This window comes from Amphibalanus amphitrite, unplaced genomic scaffold, assembly GCF_019059575.1.
Source record: "Amphibalanus amphitrite isolate SeventyFive unplaced genomic scaffold, NRLGWU_Aamphi_draft 001190F_arrow, whole genome shotgun sequence".
NCBI lineage: Eukaryota > Metazoa > Arthropoda > Thecostraca > Balanomorpha > Balanidae > Amphibalanus > Amphibalanus amphitrite.
Window position 1 is genome coordinate 87,571 of NW_024882684.1, and position 24,129 is coordinate 111,699.

A 24,129-nucleotide genomic window follows, 5' to 3' on the forward strand; every position below is an offset into this window, starting at 1 on the left:
TCGGGAAAGATATATACGCCACATGCCCGTCGACCTGACGGCCGTGGTTCCATGACAACTGAACCAGTGACAACTGAACCAGGACAACTGAACCAGTGACAACTGAACCAGTGACAACTGAACCAGTGACAGCTGAACCAGGGACAACTGAACCAGTGACAACTGAACCAGGGACAACTGAACCAGGGACAACTGAACCAGTGTCAACTGAACCAGTGACAACTGAACCAGGGACAACTGAACCAGTGACAACTGAACCAGTGGACAACTGAACCAGTGGACAACTGAACCAGTAGACAACTGAACCAGTAGACAACTGAACCAGTAGACAACTGAACCAGTAGACAACTGAACCAGTGACAACTGAACCAGTGACAACTGAACCAGTGACAACTGAACCAGTGACAACTGAACCAGTGGACAACTGAACCAGTGGACAACTGAACCAGTAGACAACTGAACCAGTGGACAACTGAACCAGTGGACAACTGAACCAGTGGACAACTGAACCAGTGGACAACTGAACCAGTGGACAACTGAACCAGTGACAACTGAACCAGTGACAACTGAACCAGTGACAACTGAACCAGTGACAACTGAACCAGTATGACAACTGAACCAGTGACAACTGAACCAGTGACAACTGAACCAGAGACATCTGAACCATTGACAATTGAACCAGTCACAACTGAACCAGTAGCCCAGCCAGCAATTTTACTCCGGGCCCAAGCAGGCTGAAGTGAGGCTTGCCCGAGATTTTTAGTCGGGCGAAAGTCGGCGTATGACTCGAAAACGCCGACTAAAGCCAATGCTCTGCCGGAGGTATGCGCGCTCGGCGAGCTCAGGACAGCCGTAGTTACGCCCTAGCTGTGCGACGTTTGGCGCAAGCCCGATGTAAGCCCGAGCAGTCAATCCATTTATATACCGGAGATTCCTCTGGGCCCAAGCGGGCTGAACTCTGCCAAGCCCACGTTACATGCCCTGTCTGTCCCGAGTTACGCCATCAAAGTGAATATTATTTATACGTTGCTAACTATTCGGGCGTCCCAGGTGGGCGTAACAACGGTCAGTTCGCGACCACCAGGCTCTGTCAGCCCTGTCAGCCATCGTACGGCTCTCGGACGGACACTGACACAGATCAATTGGCAGACCGGCAGATTGGTACAGTCCGTCCGTCCAGCCACGCGCTACCTTATACCTATACAGCGCAGTACGACATTATAATTGTTTCTGGTTCAGCTGTCCACTGGCTCAGTTGTCCACTGGTTCAGTTGTCCACTGGTTCAGTTGTACACTGGTTCAGTTGTCCACTGGTTCAGTTGTCCACTGGTTCAGTTGTTCGCTGGTTCAGTCGTCACTGGTTCAGTTGTCCACTGGTTCAGTTGTCCACTGGTTCAGTTGTCACTGGTTCAGTTGTCTACTGGTTCAGTTGTCCACTGGTTCAGTTGTCACTGGTTCAGTTGTCTACTGGTTTAGTTGTCCACTGGTTCAGTTGTCACTGGTTCAGTTGTCACTGGCTCAGTTGTCACTGGTTCAGTTGTCACTGGTTCAGTTGTCTACTGGTTCAGTTGTCACTGGTTCAGTTGTCACTGGCTCAGTTGTCACTGGTTCAGTTGTCACTGGTTCAGTTGTCACTGGTTCAGTTGTCACTGGTTCAGTTGTCTACTGGTTCAGTTGTCCACTGGTTCAGTTGTCATACTGGTTCAGTTGTCACTGGTTCAGTTGTCACTGGTTCAGTTGTCCCTGGTTCAGTTGTCACTGGTTCAGTTGTCGCTGGTTCAGTTGTCACTGGTTCAGTTGTCACTGGTTCAGTTGTCACTGGTTCAGTTGTCGCTGGTTCAGTTGTCACTGGTTCAGTTGTCCCTGGTTCAGTTTTACTGGTTCAGTTGTCCCTGGTTCAGTTGTCACTGGTTCAGTTGTCTGCCTACCTCGCTCCGTCGGTTTCGGCCGTTTTGACGGTGTCGGGCCCGTCACCGGCAGACCTTACGGGCAAGTGTGAACTGCGTTTTACACGAGAGCGATTTAGCGCCGCCCGTCGCCCTGCCATAGGTACCTATGTCCCGCCGCATCAGAGGGTAAGTGACCTCAGGTCAAGGTCAGGTCAATCCGGTAACTTGAGAAAGCTCGTCAAGGATGTTCTTCACGCATATCATTCGATTCAACGATTCTGATCTTTTGTTACCGTTCTCGACTGTAAAAAAGTCGCGATTTCAATTTAGTCGGGAGACGGCGCCGTCTAGTACCGATGACATGAAATGACCTCGACGCAAAAATTTGACATCGGCTATCAAACTCCGCTGAACTAAGGGCCTGAGCTGACGAACTCAAAATAAAATAAATAAGTGTTGGAGGGAGGATTGGATCATTTGCGGCGCTTAAATGCAGTTTCCGTGCCTTTTATCGCGGTACCTCTATATCTCATCGAGTTATAATGGGGAGATCATGTGATTAACCCGACCTGACCCGAGATAGCGGTTCGTGGCTGGAGCAGGCTGGAGGGGCGAAAGATTCGGCTTAAATCAAAATTTAGGTACGGTTGTATTTAGGGCCTTGGGTACGGTAAATTTAACCCGGCAGTTGCTGGGGTATTTCGCCACCCACCGTTTGCTGGGGAGGGGCGTTAAACGCCCCCAGCCGATAACTCGAGAACCAATAGGCGCAGCGAAACGCACGAGGCGGCAAACGAAAGAACGCGACGAGACGCTTCAGATGAGTACTTTAAAGTTGAATTTTGAGGTCACAGGTCAGGTCAAGGTCAGGTCAAACACCTGAAATCGGGCTTTCAGTAGCATGGACTTCAGGACTTCGCAATGGGCGTCTCTCGTTATAAACTCTGTCAAAACGGTGCACAATCCATCATATAAGGCCTACAAGAGTGTCAGCTCCATGCAGGGGTCAGTCAAGCATAGGTCAGGGTCAAGGTCAGGTCAACCGGGCAGGCACATATCCCCGAAAATAAAAACTGATATTCGCAGCCTGTGACACATGTTTTATGGGTAATTTGGGGCATAGAACACGATGGTGACATTCATTTTATCATATGTGTACGTGTTTGGCTAAAAAGGTTCAATTTAAGAAATGCATGTATCATGGTCGTGATGTAGTCACGAGAAATTGCCAAGATTCAGTTCAAGATTTTGGAAAATGCGGAACGATAATCAATAATCGAAGATAGCCATTTGATTGTTCATGGTATTGGCAGTCTAATGGCGTTTACGGCATGTCTGTATGTCTATTCTGTGATTTTATATGATTTTTTGAACATATGCCGTTTTTGGTCGAAAACTCAGAAATCATGACGTCGCTAAAACCTCGATATCTCAAAAATTTTCCGACCGATTTTTTGAAACTTTGTCACAATAAACTTCGATCAATTCCCTACAGGTACCCAAAATTTGGCGCGCCTGTGGCGCGCCGTTTTTATGCTATGGCCCGGCGAAAAAAGTGGGGGCGTTTAACGCCCCCCCCCCCCCCAGCAACTCGCGGGTTAAGCGTGGTATATACAATAGTTTAGTTACCTCCCGAAAAAAATGCCTGAGGACACAACCTATCGATTAGGGAGGCGTCAGGTCTCAGGTCAATGAGAATGGTGACTTGTGAGATCAGCTCTCTCATGGTCATATGTGTCCCTTTTCAGCTCTATCGCTAACACGTGGTCAGATCAGACGGATCTGAGCCAGCTATGCACAGGCAGAGACGGATACCTGCCTACGGAGACCTCGGTAACTCAGCGATATGCCAAGAAGCGGTACACGACATTTAAAAACCGTCAAAATATGTTCTGACATTTTCGCTAATGTCAAAATGGCCTCGACGGGGACAAATATAAGATTTACGACTGAGAACGGCAACATCCGACAAACGAAGCCGCAGTTCGTAAACTATGTAGGTATGTAGAAGATCTACGAGGGCGCGACCAGTACAAGCACTTGGTAATCCTATTGTAACACCTTTCCCTAGAACGCTAATAAGAAAACTGAAGGGCGACACACTACAATAAAACATCAAAGATTAATACCTATAGTATAGGTTAAACCAAACGGCATAAAGTTTCGGTTAAAACGGAGACCGATGAAAAGGCACTTTGAAAACACACACATATATTAAATACTTCTTCATATGTTGGACATACTCCGAGACAACTGTCGAATGTCGGTAATTTCTAAAATAAATGCACCCACACACAGCAACAAGGTCATAGCCGCATAACCCACCCATGGGTCAATTCATTGTTCATCACATGATACCGAATCACATACCGTGCAGCCGCCTGGCTGCCGGCGACCCCCCCCAACACACGTGGAGATCATAGCGAGAGAGCTGCGTGCCGCGGCCCGTGTGGTGACAGGCTGCGCAGCGTCTACGCCCGTCCACGCCCTAATGTCGGAGGCCGGGATGGCAGACGCGCGGTCCCGCCGCGTGACGCTAGCGGCAAGAATGGTGGGCCTCGCCGCGTCCCTCCCGGAGGGCGACCCGCTGAGGACAGTGGGTGAAGCGGTCGTCCCGCGCCGACTACGTACCACCGAGGGATGGAGAGAGGTGGGGCTCGCTGCGCTGTCAGCCGCCGGGGCTAAAGACATCCCAGTGGAGACCCGACTACACCACTCCCTGCCGCCGTGGACCGACAGTACTGCCGTCCAATTCCATCTGGACCTCGGTCCGCGAGCCAGCCGCGCGATATCTGCAGAGACCCGCCGAGCCGCGGCGGAGGAGCGCATCCGAGAGCTCCCGCCCGAGGCCGTATGGGTTTGGTCGGACGGCTCGGCGGAGGGCGGCGTGGAGAACGGTGGCGGCGGCGCGCTGCTCCGCCCACCAAACGGAGACGACCTGGAGGTACGGGTGCCGGCGGGCCGCTTCTGTTCCAGCACCCGCGCGGAGCTCACCGCGCTGCTGGCAGCTCTGGAGGCGGCCGCCGAGCTGCCGGGCTGCAGAGGAGTGCCTGTAGTCGCCTGCCTGGACTCGAAGGCGGCTCTGCTGCTCCTGGCTGGAGGCGCTGCGGCCCAGGCCTCGACACTGGGCGCCAGGCTGTGGGCCCAGCTCCGGCGCATGACGGCCGACGGCAGCACGGTCACGCTGCAATGGGTCCCGGCCCACTGTGGGCTCGCCGGTAATGAAAGAGCGGACGCCCTGGCCAAGGAGGCGGCCGCTCTTCCTCAGCAGTCAACGCCGGTGGATGTCCGTACTCTTACGCGGGCTGTCGCGCGGCACTCCAAGAGGAAGTGGCAGGCGGACTGGCCGGCCGGTTGGTACCGCACCGTCATGGGGGACCGCGCCCCCGCCCCGGTCCGGACCGCCACCAGGGAGGAGGCCGTCGACATCCACCAGCTCCGGTCTGGCCACTGGGCCCGATCGGAGCAGTACCTCCACCGGATTGGTCGAAGACCTACACCTGAGTGCGCTCAATGCGACGACAAGGAATGCCCTGCGGGCCGCTGCCTAGTCTGCTCTGAAGCAGCGGACACCCCGGCGCACGTGTTGCTGGAATGCCCGTGCCTGTACGGCCCCCGGCTCCGTGCGCTGGGCAACATCATCGGCGCGGCCCACGATGTCCGGCGCGACGACGTGGTGGCGGCCTTGGCCGCCGGATACATGGCCCACAAGAGCCGGTCGGCTACGCTACCGCTCCGGCGGTAGCCGGGGGGTCAAACAACAACAACAACAACTATATCCGGATACGCGGCGTAATAATGCATATACACTAACACTTGACAATGCCACCAGGAAAAGCTGCTTGCTCCGGAATGTGGTAACACGACCCAAGCGTATAAAAATATGGCTCAATTAGCGGTTATTTTAGTTTGATTCCCAGCCATATCTGCGTACTCGAAGCTAATAGCTCTACGGATGCAATAACAATATTGCAATAATATGCCGCATCACACACTCGGCGTGAATGTCTGACGCCAAGCAGCCAACACCACTATCAGTGGTAGTACGTACCGAACAGTGACTGCCGTCTGGCCGTCTGATCCGACACATTCTGATCCGGCACACAATGACCAACAGCGGGCCGTCTGATCGGACACACACAGACCCGACGGCGGACCGGCTACCGGCAGAGTTCAGCGCACACAGCGAGCACACCGAGCACCGCACCGCAACCGATCCCGACCACAAGAGCAGGGGACGGCGCACACGCCACACGTTATCATTATAGCCATACGTAGGCATAAACTATGGTAATGATGAAATCAGCAAACACAACAACCCCTGATTTGGACAATAAGCCATTCACAATCGATAACCGAAGGGCTACGTCGAGCGTCGCGGTGGTCGCCGCCGGGACCAGCTAACCGGGCTAGGCCCCCGGCGGGACCAGCTAGCCGGACTGGTTCAGTTTTGCCATCAGCGCAGTACAGGCAGTCTGGTGCCCATTCAGACGATTCACAAAATGCACATTTCAATCATATCTGCATGAAAAGAACCACTCGTTCATGACAGGGAGCACACTGTATTGAAAATAGAGCGACAGTGCAATAGATAATTTACATTGCTCCTTTCGATCGCTTCTTTCTCACACTGGTAACTCGCTACCGGGCTATCCAGTCAGCCTTATGCTCACGTGTTTGGTATGCAGGGGAGGTCGTCCTTACACACCGCCATCAGCGCCCTCAGCCCCGGGCGGCCACCGTCTCCAGGATCCGGTGGAGCGGGGCGCCCCGGACTGGAAGGGCGCCCTCAGCCCCGGGCGGCCACCGTCTCCAGAATCCGGTGGAGCGGGGCGCCCCTACGCTCTGTCAGCGGGCGCCCTCAGCCCCGGGCGGCCACCGCACTGTAGGCCGGCAGCCTGAAAAAGCGCTAGAAAATCCCCCAAACTGACTATCAGCAATATGAACAAAATAGGTATCATTTAATCCCAAATTGATCGAAGAATACGATTCCGATGCTAGTTTTGCCCTAAGGTCAAATTTGAGGTCGTCAGTTGTCACCAAACACAAGACAATTTAGACTCTCTAGAGGCCACCACATTTACCGATTTTAATGATGAACTTTAGTGGTAATTTATTAGTTGACCAATCGTCGTTTTGAACGAAATTTCCTGTCAGACTAGTTCAGGGCACTGTTGTTCACTGTGCCAACATCATTCTGACATATTGCATCGCTTTTCTGCAAGATAAGCTAGCTGTTTGCAAGCAGCTGCAAGACGTAATTTAAAATCATATCCAATTTTTTAATTAGACTTTTATAAAAACGTTATTTCGAGCGGCTAAAAATGAACATTTCATACTAGCCTCTGATTACTCATCTTTTGTTCCATATAGGTGCTTTGCTGCTTTTCCCTGCTACTTTTCGAGATATGCGCCAGTAAACCACATGATGTAGGGGCAATTGTCACCTCAAACAAACGCTTATAATCTAAATGAAATATATGTCCCTGAGCTCAGAATTGATCAACGCACACAATGCTGTCAACATTTCTGGGCCAAACTCAAAAATTCAGTCATTAAATTAACCCCTAAACACAAGTCAGTGATAATCAACAACAACTTGCTCTTTAGTTAGACTTTTTGAGAAATGTTATTTCGAGCCGTTAAAAATGGCCATGCCATACAAACCACCAATCATCTTTCTGTCATGCCCTACTCGCAATTTTTGCTAATGCCTGCTACTCTTCGAGGTCACGTGACCTCACCATTAAAAGTGAATGGGGAAATAAGGAAACTGTTGTTTTTGCGCATGGAATGATTTCAAACTATCTCAAGCACACGGAATCGTGATTTCGTGCACTCCTTGCAAGATCCGATGCTTTACGTTTGCATTTTTGACCTTCCGTGACGTCATTTATGACGTCACACCGCTCATAGGAGTTTCTCGTCAATAACTCATGATCAAATTGAGCCAGCGACTCGGGAAAGCCACCAATGGACTCGGAAAGACCTCCCGAATCGAATGATATGCGATACGACCTCCTTCGATTAAGTTCGTGGCCTGATGGGCTCTGAACTGACCTTGACTCGAGGTCAATAATACCTTAAGTTGACTTCACCCGAACAAAAGGTATACCATTCGACGCGCCTGAGCCAGACGAACACGATGGTGCCAAAATCGCTGCTCTGCGGCCATTTTTTGCGAAATTATTTGCCAAAAACAAACCCTACCTTGGGCTTTTTGACTTCACCTCAGAGGTTACCGGTTGACCTGGAACCTTAAAATCGGGTATCGATTGTTCCGCCTTGAAACGGCGCACACGCTAGTTTTTTCCGCGAGGCTCTAGCTCCATTAGGGGCGAAACGGCAAAAAGTGGTCGTACCAACCCTCCCCCCTCGGCCGGCCGTGGGGGTGGGGGTCCGACAATAGGTCCGGCGAGGGTTAAGCAGCCCCACTTCGTTTTTAGCATGTTTGCTTGTCACTGAGATCAACAACTCAATCACAAATAATTTCTAGCACTTTTCCGGACCCCCGGCCCAGTGTGCACCGTCTCCAGAATCCGGTGGAGCCCCTACGCTCTGTCAGCGGGCGCCCTCAGCCCCGGGCGGCCACCGTCTCCAGAATCCGGTGGAGCGGGGCGTCGCGCCGTCGGACCAGCTCCGCCGCCCTCGGAAACTGCTCCGCAGATATCAGAAACAGCACGGCCTCGCGCTGCAACACAGCGACACATCAGTATCACACAGAGTCACACACCGACACACCGCCCAGTCACACACCAACACATGGCACACGGTTACGCAGCAACACATGGCACACGGTCACACACCGACAAATCGTACAGTAACACACCGACACATCACACAGTATAGTAACACAGCGACAAATCGCATATGGTCACATGCCGACACAGCACACATGGTAACACACCAACACATGACACACGGTAACACAGGACACACCGTACATGGTAACACAACGGCACATCGCAGTCCACGCCACACGGTAGCACACGGTCACACATACACATTGAAACATCGCAGAGTAGCAAACCAACACATCGAACAGTAACACACCGACACAGCAGACACCACAGTCACACACCGACACATCGCATACGGTCACACACCGAAAAACGACACATCGCACACCCAACACAGTGACACACCGCAAACGGTAACACAACGGCACATCGCACAGCCACACGGTAACACACCAACACATCGTACATGGTGACACACTGACACATCACACAGGTAACACACCGATACATCGCACACGGTAACACTGACAAACCGACACATTATACACCCGGACACACAGCGAAAGAGGCGGAAAACGCATTCGTTCCCAGCTGGCCAAAAGAGTCGTTAATTCAAAGAAAGATATGCTAAAAAAAACAATTCGATGCGAAATGTTGTCAACAGCTACGCAACTGCTCCACAGGCCAGCTCAAAGCCAAAATCTTACGTTTCTATGTCTTGGAATAATATTATTGAGATGTTATATTTATTTTGATGAGTATTGGAGTCTCGAACCCGGTCCATCACCGACCGCGCTGCCAGGCAAAGGCAAAAACTACTATGTGACGTCAGAGTCTGAGTCAGAGTCAGAGTCAGAGTCTGGTAGTTTTTGCCTTTGCAAGGCAGCACGGGATTAGGTCTGTCTCCGGATCCAGTCCCACCTCTAGGACCGGGGGATTGTCTCCGGGCCCAGGACCGCGGGATTAGGTCCGTCTCCGAGCCTAGTCCCCCCGGGACCGGGAGCTCGGGACCGCCTTCAGCGCCCGGTGGGCGTCGTCTCACCTCTCTGCCCACCGAGATGAGGTGGTCGGCGTCGTCTCACCTCTCTGCCCACCGAGATGAGGTGGTCGGCGTGTTTTCCGATGACGGCGGCGGCGTCGGCGGCGGCCAGGCGGCAGCGCGCCAGCAGCAGGGCCTCCTCCCACAGACCGGACGCCTGCAGGTAGCGGCAGCCGTCGGCCGCCTGGCCGGCCACCACCAGAATCTCCACACCTGAACGGCGCACAATCGGCGTCAGAGCCGGTGGACGACGACCGTCAGGGTCAGACTGGGTCAGACAAAGCCTGCCAGCGGTCAGCTGGGCGATGAGGATATTAAGGCCGGTGACAGACATCTTTAAACACGGCACATCACATCTGATCGGACGGAGCACCGCTGCTGAGCGGTACACGGCCGCCACCCGCTGGCGCGGTGTCCCCCGCCAGCCGACACGGTGTCCCCCGCCAGCCGCGGAGCCCGTCCGCAACACTCACCCTTGTGCACGTGTCCGGCGGCGATCAGGCTGGTGGCCACCAGTTTGGCCACGCCGCTGCCGTCGCCGGCGCGGGGTCCAGACGTCAGCACACACGCCCTGAGGGGAGGGGCGGTCAGTCAGTCGTTAGTGGTGGTCGAGACGGGCAGTCTGCCGCCCACATACCACACACGACCCACTGCTGACACCTCGTCAACGACGTTGATATTCTTATCGTGGAATCTCATGTACTCTCAATACAATGACGTGAGAGAGTTGGTGTAGGCCTGGTCCGACTCACTGACCTGAGGCAGTTGGTGTAGCTCTGGTCCGTCTCACTGACCTCATACAGTTGGTGTAGGCCTGGTCCGTCCCACTGACCTCAGACAGTTGGTGTATGCCTGGTCCGTCCCACTGACCTCAGACAGTTGGTGTATGCCTGGTCCGTCCCACTGACCTCAGACAGTTGGTGTATGCCTGGTCCGTCCCACTGACCTCAGACAGTTGGTGTAGCTCTGGTCCGTCCCACTGACCTCAGACAGTTGGTGTAGGCCTGGTCCGTCCCACTGACCTCAGACAGTTGGTGTATGCCTGGTCCGTCCCACTGACCTCAGACAGTTGGTGTAGGCCTGGTCCGTCCCACTGACCTCAGACAGTTGGTGTATGCCTGGTCCGTCCCACTGACCTCAGACAGTTGGTGTATGCCTGGTCCGTCCCACTGACCTCAGACAGTTGGTGTATGCCTGGTCCGTCCCACTGACCTCAGACAGTTGGTGTATGCCTGGTCCGTCCCACTGACCTCAGACAGTTGGTGTATGCCTGGTCCGTCCCACTGACCTCAGACAGTTGGTGTATGCCTGGTCCGTCCCACTGACCTCAGACAGTTGGTGTATGCCTGGTCCGTCCCACTGACCTCAGACAGTTGGTGTATGCCTGGTCCGTCCCACTGACCTCAGACAGTTGGTGTATGCCTGGTCCGTCCCACTGACCTCAGACAGTTGGTGTATGCCTGGTCCGTCCCACTGACCTCAGACAGTTGGTGTATGCCTGGTCCGTCCCACTGACCTCAGACAGTTGGTGTATGCCTGGTCCGTCCCACTGACCTCAGACAGTTGGTGTAGGCCTGGTCCGTCCCACTGACCTCAGACAGTTGGTGTATGCCTGGTCCGTCCCACTGACCTCATACAGTTGGTGTATGCCTGGTCCGTCCCACTGACCTCAGACAGTTGGTGTAGGCCTGGTCCGTCCCACTGACCTCAGACAGTTGGTGTATGCCTGGTCCGTCCCACTGACCTCAGACAGTTGGTGTAGCTCTGGTCCGTCCCACTGACCTCAGACAGTTGGTGTAGGCCTGGTCCGTCCCACTGACCTCAGACAGTTGGTGTAGCTCTGGTCCGTCCCACTGACCTCAGACAGTTGGTCTAGGCCTGGTCCGTCCCACTGACCTCAGACAGTTGGTGTATGCCTGGTCCGTCCCACTGACCTCATACAGTTGGTGTATGCCTGGTCCGTCCCACTGACCTCAGACAGTTGGTGTATGCCTGGTCCGTCCCACTGACCTCAGACAGTTGGTGTATGCCTGGTCCGTCCCACTGACCTCAGACAGTTGGTGTAGAAGCCCGTGTCGGCCGGCTCCGTCTCCAGTAGCAGCTGCGCCGCCCGCTCGGGCTGTCCCAGCGCCACCAGCTGACGGGTCACCTCGTCTGCGGCACCGGCGGCCGGCCACTGACCCAGCCGCAGCGCCACCCGGTCCCGCAGCTGCTCCTGTCAGTGGAGGGAGGGGGGGGGGGTCAACTCTCGTCTCCACTGACCCAGCCGCAGCGCCACCCGGTCCCGCAGCTGCTCCTGTCGGCGGGGGGGGGGGGGGTGTCAGCGTCAGCACGGGTACCAATGCCGCACCGGTCAGTCGGCACAGGAGCAGCCGCGCCACAGACAGCAGCATCAGAGACACCACAGTAACGCTTAGGTAACAATGACTTCATGATGCGTTTCGATCTGTGGTGAAGTGCGAACAGGTCATCACAAGCCACCCTTTCCCACTCACCAGATACATTTCCGAGTCGCAGAGCAGATCGAAATCTGGTCCGATAAAGTCGGTGTATTTGCCGTCCTGAAAACAGGCATGGCGGGTCAGAAGGTCAACAGGAGGGGGGAGGAGGTACGACACAGGACGCCACAGGTCATCCACAACGCGATAAAGCCACACCATCATCCAGACGCGCCGAATTGCTTTCTGGGAAACAATCTGCGGTACACGAGTTACATCACACTGATAGCCAGTCTGGGTGGTCTTTCAGAGTTCATTAGCATCCTGAGTTTGGAAATGTTGGGCAATGCACAACACACAAACACCCACGGAAGCGTTTCCATGACTACGTATGTGTGTGTAAGACCATAGAAGTTCACGGATCAAGGTTCACGAGGCCAGGACTGAAGGAGTAAGCATCCCAGATCCAACCGCAATCTCGGCCGGCAGAGCAGCTGTGGAATCGGTCCACGTTTCTCCTGACCGCCGCGATGTCCGCTCAGTACGTACCGAGCTGGGTCCGCAGAGCACGTACCGGGCTGGGGGGGGGGGGGGCGAGTACGTACCGTGCTGTCCCGGGGGGGGGGGAGTACGGGGGAGTACGTACCGCGCTGGGCCGGGGAGTACGTACCGCGCTGGGTCGGGGAGTACGGGAGAGTAAGTCCCGGGCTAGGCCGGGGAATACGGGGGAATACGTACCGCGCTGGGCCGGCGCCGGCCGAGGTGGTGGCAGGCCAGTCTCCAGAGCCGCGCAGCCGACTCGTTCCCCAGCAGGTGGGCGGCTACCAGACCGCGCTGCTCGGGAGGAGTATCGGCGGCGCGCAGCCAGGCCAGCAGGTCGGCCGGCAGCGTCTGCAGAAACTGACACACACCTGCCGGCAGCGTGCGCACACACTGACACAACATACACTGACACAGCACATACTGACACACACCTGCCGGCAGCGTCTGCACAAACTGAAACAGCACATACTTACACACACCTGCCGGCAGCGTCCGCACACACTGACACAACACACACTGACATAGCACATACTGACACACACCTGCCGGTAGCGTCCGTACACACTGACACAGCACACCTACCGGTAGCGTCCGCACACACTGACACAGCACATACTTACACACCACATACTGACACACACCTGCCGGCAGCGTCTGCACAAACTGACACAAACCTGCCGGTAGCGTCTGCAGAAACTGACACACACCTGCCGCCCGGCAGCGTCCGCACACACTGACACAGCACACACTGACACACACCTGCCGGCAGCGTCCGCACACACTGACACACACCTGCCGGCAGCGTCCGCACACACTGACAAAACCGCTCACAAAACTATTTTTGAAGGTACAAACACCAACGGGAAACTATAGCTTCTGATATACGGACACGTCCCATTTGAGAGTACCCAGACACCGACAAGTCACTGACTTTTTTTTATAAATTTAGTCCGAACCTTTTGATGGGAAGGATTCACAAGGACAGAGCCACCGCTAAGCAAAGCTTGTTGCGATGACCCTGCCCTCTACCCTCCGATCGCGCAATTCCGATTCTATGGCAGAATTTAGAGTCCAAAGTTTTACGTGCGCACAAAGCCGCGCACGGCCGGTCCCCTCGCTGACTTCGCCTGGCTACGGCCTGCCACCAACCGCAACCATACCTGTCAGGAGGCCCATAAATATAGACTTCTGTCCCACAGTTACTAGCAGGTCATTGACCTCTGTCACAGAGATACAAACTGGTTACTGATCTCTGTCCCACAGGTACTAGCAGGTCATTGACCTCTGTCCCACAGTTACTAACAGGTCACTGACCTCTGCCCCACAGGTACTAACAGGTCACTGACCTCTGTCGTCGCCGGTGTAGTCTCCCTCGCCGGCATTGAACAGGTACTGTTCCAGAGCCGAGACGGAGCCCAGACTCATCAGGCACGGGTGGCACACCGGCTCTGGGGACAGGGAGGTACTGTTAAATAGGTACTGTTCCAGAGCCGAGACGGAGCCCAGACTCATCAGGCACGGGTGGCACACCGGCTCTGGGGACAGGGAGGTACTGTTAAACAGGTACTGTTCCAGAGCCGACACGGAGCCCAGACTCATCAGACACGGGTGGCACACCGGCTCTGGGGAGAGGGAGGTACTGTTAAACAGGTACTGTTCCAGAGCCGAGACGGAGCCCAGACTCATCAGACACGGGTGGCACACCGGTTCTGGGGACAGGGAGGTACTGTTAAACAGGTACTGTTCCAGAGCCGACACGGAGCCCAGACTCATCAGACACGGGTGGCACACCGGTTCTGGGGGGGGGGGAGGTACTGTTAAACAGGTACTGTTCAAGAGCCGACACGGGGCCCAGACTCATCAGGCACGGGTGGCACACCGGCTCTGAGGGGGGGGGGGGTACTGTTAAACAGGTACTGTTCCAGAGCCGAGACGGAGCCCAGACTCATCAGACACGGGTGGCACACCGGTTCTGGGGACAGGGAGGTACTGTTAAACAGGTACTGTTCCAGAGCCGACACGGAGCCCAGACTCATCAGGCACGGGTGGCACACGGTCCGGCTCTGGGGACAGGGAGGTACTGTCAAATAGGTACTGTTCCAAAGAGACACGGAGCCCAGACTCATCAGGCACGGGTGGCACACCGGCTCTGAGGGAAAGGAGTGCGAGCACGGTACATAACACTGCGGAGTCACGACGGGTGGCACACTGATTCCGGCGAGGTGATCAGGAAGCAGCGACCAAACACAGGCCGTAAACGGGTCGAACAGTGTCGGGTCGAACAGTGTCGGTTCCACCCACCTCTATACTGGTAGAGGTCGGGTGTCGGCTCCACCCACCTCTGTACTGGTAGAGGTCGTCTCCACCCACCTCTGTACCGGTAGAGGTCGGCTCCACCCACCTCTATACTGGTAGAGGTCGGGTGTCGGCTCCACCCACCTCTGTACTGGTAGAGGTCGGGTGCCGGCTCTACCCACCTCTGTACTGGTAGAGATCGGTCGGAGAGCTGGCCTGGCGCAGCTCCAGATCCATGACGCGCACGCAGTTGTCTGCCGTCAGCAGCACCGGCTTGTCGGAGGAGACCCAGTCACAGTCGTGCACCGGGTGGCCGTCGCGCGGCGACCGCAGCTGTGAGAGACGCTGGTCCTGCGGCACAGGACGGCACCGTCAGCCGACCGAGCGACCCAGGTCAACACAGCCAACGACCTTAGGCAAACTGCACAGCCAGGTATGTACCCAGATATCCCACTGACGCTCCCATACATCCCAGATCTCACTGACTCTCCCATATATCCCAGCTGTCCCACTGACCGTCCTGGTGTCCCAGATGTCCCACTCACCGTCCTGGTGTCCCAGCTGTCCCACTGACCGTCCCAGATGACCCAGATATACTGACCGTCCTGGTGTCCCAGCTGTCCCACTGACCGTCCTGGTGTCCCAGATGTCCCACTCACCGTCCCAGATGTCCCACTGACCGTCCCAGATGTCCCACTGACCGTCCCAGCTGTCCCACTCACCGTCCTGGTGTCCCAGATGTCCACGCCGTCAGCGAACAGCACCAGCAGTTTCATGTTGCCGCGGCCGGGCGCGAACTTGAGTTTGCGGATGGCGCCGCGGTGGGTGGGTACCGTGTGGGACAGCTGCTTGGCCAGGTCCCAGATGCACAGCTGGCCCTCGGCGTCCCCCAGCACCAGCTGGAGGGGGGAGGAGGGGGAGCGGCGGCATCAGGTACGTGTCCTATCCTCACCGCCCGCTGGTACCGGCCAGCGGCAGTGCTGCCCTCAATCAGGTCTGAACGACACGGGTCGGGCCCACTTCCTACGCCAGCCACTTTGTGAGAATAATACTGTATGGGGACCAAGTAAATATAAGTAGTTATGTATGCGAACATAACGGGTACTTCGTTCCTAAAACGTTGGCTTTGCTTCCATCTTCTCGGAGGTATAAGTGCTAGTACTACCTACCAATTTTCATGAGACAAACGAGAAAATATGAATATCCAAAAGAAGAAACAAAAAGCACGGCTGACCAGCCGGGTCAGCGCGGCGGAGAGGCCCGCAGGCTCACCTGGTCCCCTTCCAGCCGATACTGGTGACCGGCCGGGTCGGCGCGGCGGAGCGGCCGGCAGATCACTCACCTGCTCCCCCTTCCAGCCGATGCCAGTGACCGTGCCCACGGCCGGGTCGGCCGGGATGCGCGTACCGTCGCGCACCTGATTCCCCTCCACGGAGAAGTGGTACATCTGGCCGGTCGGGTCGGTGAACACAAAGTGCTCCTTGGCCAGCGCGCGCGCGCCGTCCGTCTCGGAGGCGCCGGAGCCGGCGCGCCGGCGCGCGCTGTGCACCGGCGACCACTCGAGCGCCGTCAGCGGCGGCAGCGAGGCCGGCAGCGCGCGCAGCTGGGTGAGCGAGCTCAGCTCCCACAGCTCGGCCGGCTGCTCGCGGAACACCACGATAAAGTACTGTTTGAGCGGCGACACGCGCACGGAGCCGATCGGCTCGGAGTCGGCGCGCTCGGCGCGCGGCGCTATCGACTGTCCGGTGCGCACGTCAGTGAGCAGCAGCTCGCTGCGCGCGCCGCCGCCGCCGCCGCCGCCGCCGGCCGGCGCCGGCCGCGCCCAGGACAGAAGCGCCGTCAGGCTGCACCACTCGATGCCGGCGACGGCGGCCGAGTGGGCGGCCAGCTCGGCCAGCACGCAGCCGCGCGCCACGTCTAGTACCAGCAGCGCGCCGGCCGCCGTGCCGCACGCCAGCCGCGGCACAAACTCCTGCGCACAGCAGTGGCGCGTCAGAGCGCTCACAGGACGACCGATACACGGGGCGGGCACAGGCGAACAACACCACAGACTAATAACGGACGAATAATATGGTAGGCAGATCTCTAAACAGAATAATGAGCCATGCTGGTAAGGGTGGCACTGGCTATGTCAATAAGCTGAAATGGACGGCATCAGCCTAATCGTTCCAGCAAGGCCTGGACAAAATTTATGAAATGTTAACTTGGCCGACTCACACAAATAACGAAACTTTCAAAATGTAGAAATGTGTCAACCTAATTCTTTAGGCTGATCTTCGGTCTCAAAACATCAACTTAAGACTGCCACAGCACGCTGATCCGATCCCGCGTCACCCCCAGCTCGCCGGAGCGACGCACCGACCTGCCAGTTTTTGGTGGTGAGCGGCGGGCACATGCGCAGCACGGTGGGCGCCGCCGGGCCGGGCGTCAGGAGGCCGGCGAGCAGCAGGCGCGCCGGCGGCCGCGGCCAGAGCGGCCGGCGCCCGCCGCCACCGGCGCCCAGCTCCCAGAGCAGCGAGCGGCCGTCCGAGAGCAGCACGGCCAGCCGCGCCTCCGAGGCCGGGTCCAGTGCCGCCGCCGACAGACGCAGGTGGCGCGTCAGCCGCGGCGCGTCCGTGTGGCCGCGCGACTCGTACGACAGCTCGTCGCCGGCGGCCCGCGTGCGCACCGCCGCTGCACCGGACTCGCACACCGTCAGCAGGGCGTCGGCGCGCGAACAGCTCATCACCTGTCGGCGGAGAGCGGGCGAATCAGAGATCGGCTCAGCACCAGCGGACAGACAGCGGGCGGCTCAGCGATCAGCTCAGCCGAACTGTGGACAGACAGCGGGCGGCTCAGCGATCAGCTCAGCCGAACTGCTGCGGGCAGACAGCAGGCGGTTCAGAGATCGGCTCAGCAATCAGCTCAGCACCTGTCGGCGGAGAGCGGGTGGCTCAGAGATCGGCGCGCCGGTAGGGCAGTGGATCCACGTCACAACGAGCACCACGGAGCTCAGGCTGGGGCTGATGCCACCACGGACCCGGCCGGCCACCGGTCAGGCCCGTCCGTCCGGCCGGCGGGGACAGCTCACCTGGGTGAAGGGCGAGCCAGACTTGTCGGCCGGCACGGCGCCCACGGCGCGGCCCAGCTGCGTGTCGACCAGCAGCACCTGCCTGCCGAACACCAGCAGCAGCAGGTGGCGCCGCGCGCGGTGGTAGCTCAGATGGACGCACTCCTGCTGGCCGAGCGCCGCCTCCTCCGGCCTGCGGGCGGCGCGCGCCGAGGTCAGCACCGAGAGACGAGCGGTCCGACATATCAACCACACAGAACCTACCAGCCCCTCCCCATCGGCAGTCAGCACCGAGAGACGAGCGGTCCGACATATCAACCACACAGAACCAATCAGCCCTTCCTCACCGACAGATCACACTGAGCGCCGACCGGCCCCGCTCACAGTGAAACGACCGACCTGAGTCTGACTGGTAGTCAATACTGAGAGCCCACTTAAATAAATCACCACACTCGGTTTGCCCAACCAGCAGCCCCACATATACTCAAGGTCGGTCGGCCCATCGGCAATGGCATGTCTTATTTTACTCTTTCTAGGACACAAAAAGGACACCAAGTGGCACACGACATCGTAGAAAATAATTATTCGGAAACATTTCATTGTCGCCTTACCCGGGTATGTCGCCAGTGACCAGATCGAGGACCTTCTTCTTTAGCTTATCTTTCGTGGACTTTTCGTCATAGGTTGGTGTAGCTGTGGATAATGAAGACGAGAAAATGCGTCAGGCCAGTATCAGTGTATAAATGAAGAACAGGGCACACTAAAAAAGAGTGAGTCAAATCGAAAAAAGAAAACGGCAAAAAAGAAGAAAGAAAAATGCAAAGAAATATAAAGCTATAATAAGGGAAGAGCGAACAGAAGAGCGAAATGAACTTCTCTTGGCAATACGAGTACTCATTGAGGGAGCCAGTACGAGGGACCTTGGAGAGCTCACTGGGTGAAGAACAGCAGGGCAATATTGCATGCCGAGGAATACCAGGGCACCGAGTCCCAGAGCACCCAGACCCAGAGCACCAAATCACTGGGAATACGGGGAGACCGGACCACTCACTAGAGCAGACGGAAAACCGGATAACTGCGACATATGACTGCGACACCCATTGTAATCTGAGGGAATATTGAGGCCTTCACTGGCCACTGGCGGGAAATCAGTTAAGTCACTGGTTGCTGATCGGGATGGGCGCAGAGGGGTTGAGGGGCTGAGGGGCTGAGGCTGTCACTCAGTGGGTGCTGAGGAGCTGATGTGCTCAGGCCTCAGCTCCTCAGTCGAGAGCTGGTAGCTGAGAAGCAGCAGGGGCGATCACGATCACTAGGCGCTGAGGAGGTGAGGAGCTGAGGTGCTCAGCTCCTCACCCGAGAGCTGGGAGCTGAGAAGCAGCAGGGGTGATCACTCACTGGGCGCTGAGGAGGAGGCGCCGCCGCCGGCCGAGCTGCGCAGCGCCGACAGCTGCACCCTGGTACCGCCCGAGCTGGGACACTTGGCCACGGCGAAGTCGTCCACCATTAGCACCGAGGACGGACACAGCACTGCCGGGTCCGGCGGGCGGGGCCGGGCCCGGTCAGCGGGTGCCGAGAGGAGCGCACCCTCACAATAACGACATTTACCGTCACAACATACACCATTTTTAGTATTTACCGTCCCGGCACTAGCCTACAGCCTAACCTACCGCCATGGCTACTTACCGTTACAGCTAACAACGATTTTTTACCGTCAGGACAATCACAGCGGTATTTACCGTCAGCGTGCTCACATCGGCATTGACCGCCACATTAACTCAGCGGTATTTTCCGTCAGGGCGCTGTCAGCCGTATTTACTATAATTGGCCGCCGGGTGCTCACAGCACTATTTACCGTCTTACCGTCATTGCTCACAGCGGTATTTACTGTCAGGGCACTGTCAGCAGTATCTAACATCAGGGCCTTTTTCGTGACCCAGGGAGCACGAGGATGGAATGGTTCGTGGGTATATGATACTCACGGGCCAGTTTGCGCGGGTCGAACGGATCCAGGTCGAAGCTCAGAAGCTGTTCATTGTAGGTCTTTTTCCAGAGCTTGTTTCCGTTGTCGGTGTCCCAGAGGACGAGCGAGTTGGGCGGGTGGGCGGCCAGCAGCATGTGTCCGCAGCCGTCCGTGTGGTACACCCAGCTCATGTCTGTAACAGGTGGCGCACTCAGCCTAGTGTCTGTCTGACCGTACAGCAGCCTGAACAGCAGGAGGAACTCAAATTGGACCGAGTGAACACAGCCAGACCGGCCAACTCCATGGATCAAAGAGCCACTGCAGAGTGCAGGGGTTACATGACAAAATCACACTACCACATCCTACAACTGGACAAATGGCAAATAAAAACTCCACTGGTCCAGCGCCCATCCATTCAGTTGCTGACCAGAGACCGGACGCCAGCTGTCCTGCAGGACCATGGTGAAGAAGCCCTCCTTGACATCCCAGATGACAATGTGTCCACTGGCATCAGCTGATGCCAGCACGGCGCGGTAGGCAAACCGGGCATCCAGCTGAGAGCGCTGCCATTTCACCTGCAACACACAGTGATGACCAATGGATGGTTAGTAGGCGCACAGTGACATGTTGCTGCATGGAACTAAACAGTGGCACACTGTTAAATGTTCCAATTGACTGGCACTGATCCTGTGATATGCAACTGAATGTTACCAGTCACTGCTAAAACGAGATAGACGAAGGTTAGGTGAAACTCTGTTCTCTTGTTATATTACCTTGGTGACGAGGGCCTTGTGTTTGTCGAGGGTCTGTACGAGCTGCTGCGTCAAAGGGTCAATCACCACCACTGTGTAGTTGCAGCTGTATGCCAGCAGACCCTGCCAGCCCCTGAGAACAAACAGCATGCACCAAATCAGTCAGTACGTCGAGGAGATGAGATGAGCATAAATCATATTTCATACAATGACTCAATGGACTGAAGCTAAACCAATGATAATGCTACAAGTTTTAGATCAGATTCAGATTCTCCTGGATGGCAAAGATACCATATGAATATGATATCACCTAGAATCTTCACTGCCTGTGCAACAATTCAGACAGCATTTTAAGGGCCTGACAAGTCAATAAGGATTCTTCACTGTCTGAACCCAAAAAGACATTCAATTTTGGGTAGTAGTTTAGAAGGCATCACACTTTCATTTTTGCAACCAAGGAGAGGTACTATACCCAGAGATTGACCACACAATCAAATAGATTCTACTCTCCCCAGTCCTTATGTAGGTACTTCATTCAGAGCAGACAAGACCCAGCTGAGGTATATGATTACTGAAGCTTACTGGCAGAATAACTCACCAATCCATGGCACCCCGAATCTCTGGCTGAAGGCTGCCGCCTGGTATGGTGCGAGGCACAATGTGTGGCAGCTTGCTCGGGGCTGGTAACTCGACACCAGATGCCATTGCTGCTGCGCACTTGGTTGCACACTTCAATGCTTTATTTGCTGTTAGACTATGAGAGCTAGGTCAGAGGTCAGACCACAGACGTTTTCAATCCCCTGCTGCAGCCCTCGCTTTTTGTTTGGTCACGCTCAGCACAGCACGCCTCAGATGATGACGCCTCAGATGTCACGCCCCTTGGACCTTTGGTTTTCACCTTGACCTTAACCAGGGCACCAGGATTGCTTGACCTTGGTACAATTAATTCAATAATCAATAGCGTAAAATAAAGGTTGAAAAAGTCAAAATACGGTATTGCGTATCTTATCACCGATCATTGAACAACGCAAGGCCGCAAGCATGAAGCAGTTGTTTACTTTTTGCTGCTTTATATTTTGTCATCAGTGCGTAAGAAACGTCCTACAGAGATAGTGATTATTTTTGCAAGTTTTATTCGGTAGTTTGGAAATTTACAAAGAAATTTTGTGATAGAAAATTTTAAAATAATTTTATCTTGTAGCAAACCAAAAAGAAACCTTATTTCTGAAGTTATTGAAAAAATTGTTTGTTGTTTTTATGTAGTGCTGTTTGGTAGAAAACTACGTGTATAAACTAGATATGGTTGAAATCTGATTGGAAGAAATTATGGTAGACATTTTTTTGAAAGCAGCGGAGAATGTTGTAACTCTTAGACTCATTATTTGATTATTATTTATTTTTTAATTAAAGATTTCAATAATTTTTTTTGCTTAACTTCCTAGAATGAGTATATTCTTGAGGATATCGCTACGCGTATTTACAAATTGCAACCGAGCTCCGCCGTGGGGTAAGGTGGGCAGGGGTTTTCGCACTACGGCTGCGGTTGAGCTACCGTCTGTGGTAGAAACTTCTGGATGATGGCGCGTTTCATACGAAATCTGGCGCAATGTTTATTTGCTTCTGAACTTGTATTGTTATTGCTGTGAACTCTTGAAGTGTGGGAGTGTTTCAATAACAATTTGTGGATTATTTGGGTTTCTTGATATAAAAATCGAATAATATTATGAAGCATTGTGTGGAAACTGCAAATACTGATATAATCAATAGCTTAGTTTGGGAATTGATACACATTTTGTAGAGCTTTGTCTGGCAAATGGTGTAACAAACTTCAAGCCTATTATGATCTGAAGCTGTTGTAACAAATCAAAATTGCTTTGATGTTCCATGGTACCTTGTTGGAAAGACTGGAGCATGGTTCAAGATGATGTGTAAAAATTCAAGATTTGTGCAAAAGCTTATTGACTGAAGAGCGAAAACACTTCTATATGATGGCTCAATCACAATCAAACGTGGAAATGGACGACAAAAGTAGAGTTTCAACATTCCAGCATGTGAGAATAACTTCAGAACTTCATAGTTTTTGTAACATTGCATTCTTCTTTTGTACAGTTCTAGGTTTTGTAAGGGTATTTCAATTTCAATGTGTCAGTTGAGATATTGGTGGATTGCGGATAAAATTTAGAATCATTGCATGGTAGATAGGTACTTGTTCGGAAAAAAGGTATGTGATGAATGCCATTGCCACAAGAAAGTTTTTTTATGATTAAATATATGTTCATTGTACCTACAAAAATGCAAGCTTACTAGCACCTAGTAATTGAATCAAATTGAAAGTATTTGCTATGATTGTAAATATGTACCTGCAAAGTATGTCAATAAATTTGTGTGATGTTGACCAGAGAGCTGTATCATCTGGGCATTTATGTTGCTTCTTACATCAGGTGTTAAGCATAGTAATTATGGATGAACTTTGTGCCAATATCTTCAATTCACAGTGTATGATCCTGCTATAGCTATAGGCATTTGACTCCAGCAAGACCAAGGGCATGAACTTCACAGTTGCACAACCTTTTTCATGTACCACCAGTCACTTGTTTTCCTTAAGGTGCACATGGCAGTGTACACAATAATGCGCATAGGGCCTACACAAAAACAACATGATTAGTGTGGACTATGATGCACAGCATTGTACCCTGATTATTTGAATATTCTGATCACTCAACAGTCAGGAGACCATTTTTGAATGTCACATTTATTACACTTTTTTTTTGTCAAACAAGAGCATGATGACACACATTTTGACAAGCAATCATGGTAAAATTCCAATAAGTTGGACAGCTCCCTGGGCGTCATTTTCCAGGAAGGTACCTCTGCAGGTGTTGTGGTAGGTTAGGTTGAATTGGGTTAAGTTAGGTGAAGTAAGGCGGCTAGGATCAGGTCAGACCGTAAGACCTGGTCAGGTTGATTTTGGTAATAAGTTCATTTTGTTTTGTTTTTTATCTGTCTTGTTTTGTGTTTTTGTCCCTTATGTTTTGCCCCATAGGCAAGGGTGGAGCTTTTCCAGGGAAGGTGGTGCTGGTGGGGCAAAAAGCTGTCAAACCTGCAATGCTCGGTTGTTAAGTTAGATTATGTGCAACACTGAATCAATTCTTTTAATTACAGAACTAACATTTTGAATTACACAGACATTTCAAAGCTCCTCAATGCGAACAACATAGTGGTTTGCTAAGCAACGAAGCTCTACAATAAGCAAAAGTTGGAGGGGCAGAACGCTATTTTTTCTCTGACAGCTTCGTAACATGTCACGAAGGCACTAAAACTACTTCAGTACAGGGTGTAACGATTCCGGACATCTATTTTTTCGCCATATCTGTTTGCACAGTTTTCTAATCCTTTCTGATGTTAGAAGTGGGAATATTGGATG

The 24,129-nt window shown here is 54.0% G+C and overlaps 1 protein-coding gene across 1 annotated transcript; it reads right to left on the reverse strand.

The window, feature by feature from the left end:
• Positions 1–4,083: 4,083 nt before the first annotated feature.
• Positions 4,084–21,726, reverse strand: LOC122370957 (WD repeat-containing protein 11-like). Its single transcript, XM_043346949.1, has 18 exons — positions 21,304–21,726; positions 20,727–20,838; positions 20,381–20,528; positions 19,973–20,146; positions 19,389–19,520; positions 18,605–18,686; positions 18,015–18,186; positions 17,307–17,672; positions 16,287–16,916; positions 15,667–15,843; positions 15,127–15,295; positions 13,996–14,097; positions 12,845–13,017; positions 12,164–12,229; positions 11,717–11,883; positions 10,142–10,239; positions 9,712–9,881; positions 4,084–8,580 (listed from the first exon to the last, which is right to left on the reverse strand). The coding sequence occupies exons 1-18, from the start codon at positions 21,408–21,410 to the stop codon at positions 8,464–8,466; spliced, it is 3,162 nt and encodes a 1,053-aa protein (XP_043202884.1). The 5' UTR covers positions 21,411–21,726; the 3' UTR covers positions 4,084–8,463.
• Between the last annotated feature and the right edge of the window lie 2,403 nt (positions 21,727–24,129).

What these genes read in the sequence shown, in the direction of transcription:
- LOC122370957 (XM_043346949.1), bottom strand. Translation starts at nt 21,410, where the DNA reads ATGGCATCTGGTGTCGAGTTACCAGCCCCGAGCAAGCTGCCACACATT. An exon ending in GCCGGCGCCGGCCCAGCGCG is followed by an intron (nt 12,230 to 12,844) that starts GTACGTATTCCC and finishes GCCTGTTTTCAG; the next exon opens with GACGGCAAATACACCGACTT. An exon ending in TTCTACACCAACTGTCTGAG is followed by an intron (nt 10,240 to 11,716) that starts GTCAGTGGGACG and finishes CCCTCCCCTCAG; the next exon opens with GGCGTGTGTGCTGACGTCTG.